This window comes from Quercus suber, unplaced genomic scaffold, assembly GCF_002906115.3.
Source record: "Quercus suber isolate HL8 unplaced genomic scaffold, Cork oak 2.0 scaffold_920, whole genome shotgun sequence".
Taxonomy (NCBI): domain Eukaryota; kingdom Viridiplantae; phylum Streptophyta; class Magnoliopsida; order Fagales; family Fagaceae; genus Quercus; species Quercus suber.
The window spans coordinates 140,297-146,540 of NW_027070343.1; the positions used below are offsets into that span (position 1 = coordinate 140,297).

The 6,244-nt window shown below is 42.4% G+C and overlaps 1 protein-coding gene across 1 annotated transcript; it reads right to left on the minus strand.

Annotated features, from left to right (window-relative positions):
- Positions 1-982: 982 nt before the first annotated feature.
- On the minus strand, positions 983-2,187 carry LOC112037455 (F-box/kelch-repeat protein At3g06240-like). The gene is made up of 2 exons (XM_024070296.2): positions 1,838-2,187; positions 983-1,784 (listed from the first exon to the last, which is right to left on the minus strand). Exons 1-2 carry the CDS (start codon positions 2,185-2,187, stop codon positions 983-985), a joined length of 1,152 nt encoding a protein of 383 aa, XP_023926064.2.
- Between the last annotated feature and the right edge of the window lie 4,057 nt (positions 2,188-6,244).

Sequence of the window (6,244 nt, forward strand, 5' to 3'; positions counted from 1 at the left end):
CAAACAAAAGTTCAGGAAATACGCTTCATGTAGCTCACAACCTAACAACTGTATTAGCCTTTAAATTCTTCCTTCTTCAACCAAACAAGTTTAGTGAAACCATAGCATGCTTCTTTAGGATAAAGAACACAAAAGTACTAACAGAAACACAACATTTAGGCAGCTAAACTAGTTGATCCACATCAAAAGAACAAAAAGCATGTGATTGAACCCACCTAAGCAAGAGATAATAGCATTCCATATATATTTAAATCTCTTAGACTTAAAAGAAATGATAAAATAGTAGGATCACATATCTTGGGACAGACAGACTCTATGTCATATAAATTAGCTTCTTATTGTCAATATTAAGGGTAAATATACTACAAAAACAAACAAAAGACCATGCCGATTGAGCTAGGGATGTAAGAACAAGACCTTGTAATAATATAGCAGAACCACATATCTAGGGACAGACTCTCTTTCATATAAAATAGCCTATTATGTCAATATTATGGTTAAATGTACTCTACTGAAACAAACAAAAGACCATGTAGCTTGAAAAAGGGAAGTAAGAACAAGACCTTGGAATGGAAACATGCTCACTAAAAAAGAACTTGGCTACTTCTTCTTAAGATTCTCAGTTTTAGAGCTGCTTTTATTCTCTCCTCTTTTTTATGGTCATTTCTTCTTTTAAATTGTAGTCAAGAAAGCCATAATCTAGATCTTTTTAACACTACCAATGGGACACGTAAGCAAATAAGGATTATGTTGGCCAAGTATTGTTTTCTATTGACATTGCCAAATCTATATTTTGTGCACAACAAACATCCACAGAGAAATATCATATACTTATAATACAATAATAGCCACATAAGGATACTGTAAACCTGGGACAAAAATAAAGCTGCTCACAATACTATCGTGCGTACCACTAAAGGAAACTTCATCCACAGTCCATATTACTAGGGACTTCACTTATAACATACATGCCACCATCCGCTTAGTAAGACAACATGTTTGCTCCATCAAGTAAAGCAAGGCTCTCAATGAAGGTAGCTACACACGAAGGTTGTTGGATATCAAAATCCTTCTCATGTAGAGTTTCAGCGTCAACTAAAACAAACTTCTGTTCTTGATTGGGTAAATCGAGGCAGTGAATCAAAAGTGAACCATGCATGGTGGAGGCAATGCAAACAGCTAATCTCTGAAATGGTACAACAAAAATTTTATTCCAAGACTCAAGCATGCCATACTCCCTCATCACCCAGATGGCGTAGTGGTAGCCATGTTGTTCACTTTTTCCAAATGTAAGGAAAGCCAGTTTCCCCTTGAATGAGGCAAGACCTATCTGAAATCTCACTATTAACATAGAACCATCAGGCATTCTTAACATTCTAAATTTCTCACTATTGACATCAAATGACATAATCACTTCACTCTCGCGCTCCTCTTCTCCTTCTATGACACGTGAGATCCAGTGCAAAGCTCCACTAACCAATGGGAATGGCAACCTAGAACAATAATCACGTACCATAACACTGGCTCTCAATGACATCCCAACCCTTCTCCATGAATCCGAACTTAATGTGTACGCCTCAATCTTATCAGGAATAGGCTGTCTCGCCGCAGGATAACTTGAAATCCTCAAAACCTTATAGTCATTCTTCTCCGAATGATACGCAAATCCTACTATAACAAAATCCAACTTTCGTAAGCAAGAATCAGGCAACTTCTTGAATTTTCTAATGCTGGGGTTCCACAAATATATAACATAATCGGAAATGTCGAGACCGCAAGTACAACTGTACAAGCAATACACAATAACCCATTGCAGGAACCGACTATTTGGATAGACCCAGAAGGCAAATCAAAGGGAACTTCGATCTCAGAAATCCTATCAAAGGTGCGGTCCAATGCGACCGTACAGACTACTCTGTTAGAAGAATTTGTATCCCATGGCATGTGTATGATATAACCATCACCATTATCATTATCGATATCAATATCATGAGCATGAGCGAAGTTATTAAGATGAGTTGAGATGAAATAGGAGGTGGTGATTGAGGAGTTCCAGGGTTTGCAAACGCACCTGAATCTTATGACTGATTTGGCAGGCAGCCTTGTCAGGATGTTGAGTACAATTTCATCTGGGAGATCATTCTTTTTTCGTCGTCGGAGGATTGGTGGTTCTGTCGTTTGTGACATTTTTCAACGGAAGAGTTGATATACAGAGACGAGGTCAGAGAGATTTGGGGTTTCTGTGTTTTCCTTTTTTTTCTTTTTTCTTTTTTACTGCTGCGGGTTAGCTTTGTTTTTTTCTTTTGAACTTGTTTTTTTTTTTTTGAGAAACCACCCCCTGAGAGAAGGGGGGGAGCTATGCTTCCATTAAAATTTCAGAAAGATAGACTACAACAGAGGCTTCAGGAACATCCTCAATCCAAGTACAAATAGGAAAAAAGTTACATGCTGCCCTAGCTAAGCTATGGGCTACTTTGTTTCCCATCCTGCGAGTATGATTGAAGACTAAGTGTCTAAAATTAGAAGATAAGACCTTGATGTCAGCGAGAATGTGCCCAAAGCTCGCTGCAGAGAAGCTATCTTCCTTCATGGCTCGAATAGCAATGTCTGAGTCGCCCTCCAGGATGATATGATCGAAACCAAGCTCTTGTGCAAAGTAAAGAGCTCGTCTTGCTGCCAACACTTCCACCGTCTCCACAGAGGTGGGCAATGGAATTACTTGTGTTAATGCAGCCATAACTAGACCATGGTCGTTGCGAATGATGGCTCCAAGACTTGCCTCACCTTTCGATTGAAAGACAGCACCATCAAAGTTAATTTTCACCCAATCTGAGGGAGGAGGCTCCCATTTGCTGTGGATTCGGGAAGGGGCAGAATGTGATGCCGGGGTGTGGGCGTGTTGGAATTCCTGTAACGCCTCCCTTGCCGCAGAGTAGAGAAGCCGCAAATCAGACACTGGTTCACCTATTCGGAGCTTGTTCCTTCGCTGCCAGATTAAAGATGTGACCATAGCAACCAAGTCAGAGGGGTGCCCATTCTCCAAGCCTACTCGAAAGACATCCAGCAAATTTGTGCAATCTTTAGTCTCATTCCTAAGTGTGCCAAAATGCGCATCCCAGACCACAGCCAGGTTTGGGCACAACCACAAAGCATGCATAGAAGATTCCGGCTCCAATCCACATACCTGACATGTGGCCTCATTAAGGACTTTCCTTTTCATCAAGTTGAGCCGAGAAGGAAGAGCATCCGAGATTGCTCGCCACATCAGCGTTTTTGTTCTGTTTGGAATCCTCAGTTTCCAAAGCTCCTTCCAAGGATTTTCTGCCTGGGAGGGGGGCAATGGATCTGCGTTTGGGGTCCTCTCATCCTCAATCAAAAATCTGTACCCAGCCTTTACCGAGTAGACTCCATCCACTCTCCCCGGCCAGTACAATTGATCTTTTGCCGCGCTGAAGCACAAAGGAATTGATTTGATCAGGTTGGCTTCATGGGGTAGGAAGTTATTGTCTATTGCATCTTCAATCCAGCAGCTTCTTTCCTTGTCTATTAACACTGAAACCTGCGCATCACAACCATAGAAAATTGGGGGGGAATGGACATTAGCACAGTGAGGGTCAGGCAGCCACCTGTCAAGGTAAATGCGGATATTATCTCCATTACCCACCCTCCAATTGGCACCCTTTTTAATTATCTCCCTCCCTTTGAGGATGCTTTTCCACGCGAAGGATCCATTGCCTTCCTCTGCCTCAAAAATATTCCCATCCGGAAAAAATTTAGCTTTAAAGAAGCGGTGGAAAAGAGAATTCTTCTCCTCTGACAGTCTCCACACTTGCTTTGCTAACATGGCGTCATTAAATTTCTGGAGTTCCTTAAAACCCAAGCCCCCGAGGTCCTTAGGGAGACAAAGAGTGCTCCATTTTGACCAGTGAATTTTCCTTTGCTCCCCTCTATGACCCCACCAGAATTTCCGGATTAGTTGTTCAATGTCATTGCACAAAGTGATGGGAAGTTTGAAGCAACTCATGGCGAAGGTTGGTATAGCCTGCACTACCGCCTTTAACAACACCTCGCGCCCAGCTTGGGAAAGAAGTTGTTCTTTCCAACCTTGCAACTTTGCCCAAACTCTTTCCTTAATGAACATGAGGCTGGCCTTCTTGTTTCTCCCCACAAGGGTAGGAAGGCCAAGGTATTTTTCATACTGCCTAACCTCCTGGACCCCTAAGAGGGTTGTGATTTGATCAATGGAGTCCGCTGATGTTGATTTACTGAAGAAGAGAGAGGTCTTTGACCTGTTTAGTTGCTGTCCCGAGGCACTTTCATAGCTGCTCAAAAGGTCCTGAATTTTGTGACACTCCGCAATGGAGGATCTGCAGAAGAGCAGGCTGTCGTCGGCGAAGAAGAGGTGAGTCAGTCTAGGACCATTTCTGCATATCGAGACTCCGCGAATTTGGCCTGAATCCGCCGCATGTTGAAGGAGACTATGAAGGCCTTCTGTACAAAATAGAAATAGGTAAGGGGAAAGAGGGTCCCCTTGCCTAATGCCCCTGGTTGGAAAAAAGGTTGCTGATGGTTCACCATTGATAAGGATCGAATAGCTAACCGATGAAATGCATTCCATCATTAAGTCCACCCATTTGTCCGCAAAACCCATGCGCTTCATCACGAGTGTGTTTTCGGCATATGAAGGAACAAATAAAATCGACCCATCATATCTTGGTCCAATATGCTAATGGTCTGTTTGGATTTTATGAATTTGGCTATGGATTTGGATTTGAGGGACACAAAATCCAAATTCTTTATTTAAGTAAGTTAAAAGAAATGGATTTAACTCTGGTCCAAAATCTAACCAGAATTTGATAGGCCAAAATTCATAGATTTCAAATACCCTCAAATATAGTGAAATTTCTGAAATCTTTCACGCACGCTCATCTTTCTCTCTACTTAGGCTCGTGCTTCTCTCTCTTCCTCATGACGCAACAAACTTCTTCTTCTCTCTCTTTCTCGCGACAACTACAGATTTGTCTTTTTCAACTCTTACATTTCTCTTTAACCTCTCTGTTTCTCTCTCTCTACTAAATCTAAATCCACAAAGATTGTGGGTTTTTTTTTAGTTGGCTATGACTAAAGATATTTAGTCATCATCTTGCAATTGGATTTTCAATTCTACCTCATGTATTTAAAATTAAAATGTAGAAGGATTAAGAAAAATAATTATTAAAAAAATATATTGTATTGATCTCAAATCCAAATCCAAATTTTGGTATCCAAACAAATCTTAAGTAGCAAGTTGTTATTAGCTATTATTAGTAGGTAAAAAAATAATTTTACTAGTGTGTTCAAATTAGAAACAATAACAACTAACCATTTAAGATTTGTAGTAAAAGTGTTGTGAAAACATTGTTGACACAGTACTTTTTTTTTTTATTATTATTATATATGTACGGCCCCCGCACCATGACCCGTAGTGGGCCTTGGACATTGGCCTAGGTATATGGCCCGTGAGGCCCATCTCCCTTTGCCAAGCGGCCCACCCCCGAGTCACGCTTGCTACGGGCCCAAGCTTTGCCTTTTCATTGATTCTCGGAGAAACCCCTTCCCGAGCAGTGATATATAGCTCGCGGGACACCCCGCCCTGTACCTGCCCGGTCATGCCACGGGAAGACACCGCAGCCGGGAACTATCGTGGAGATGGGAACCAAGTTCCAACGCCACCCTCACCGCTTCCCATGCCTACCTAACTATCCACTTACGATCGATAATACTGGACCGCTTGTTGCACTTATTGGCAAATAATTATGACCTCTTCGCTATTTCTGAACTATAAATACAAGAAGTTTTGAGAAGACAGGGGTTGGGGAATTGAGGATAGGAAGAGTGTAAACAGAGAAAACAGAGCGAGGAAGCGGTTCAGACCCCCGAGGAGAGGAAAGCGATTCCATTGGGCCTTGGCGTTCAGAACGACCCAGTGTAGGAAATTCAAACCCACTATACAAGTAAGTTGTGAGCCCAAGTGAGACCCAGCCCAAAAGGGTTTCAGTTTTGGGTGTGCACAATTGGCGCCGTCTGTGGGAAATCCTACTAAGCAGTGGTTCCGCCGAGACTCGCGTACAGGATAGATGTCTAGAGGTGGAGCCGAGAGTGACTCGGCAGGGTCTTCCAGGGGCTCTACCTGGCGGGAACGGAGGCAGAAGAGACGCGAGGATCCGGTTTACGAGCAGCTGGAAGAGCGGTCCGGCCTTGGAGA

What these genes read in the sequence shown, in the direction of transcription:
- LOC112037455 (XM_024070296.2), bottom strand. Translation starts at nt 2,187, where the DNA reads ATGTCACAAACGACAGAACCACCAATCCTCCGACGACGAAAAAAGAAT. An exon ending in CCCTTTGATTTGCCTTCTGG is followed by an intron (nt 1,785 to 1,837) that starts GTCTATCCAAAT and finishes TTGCTTGTACAG; the next exon opens with TTGTACTTGCGGTCTCGACA.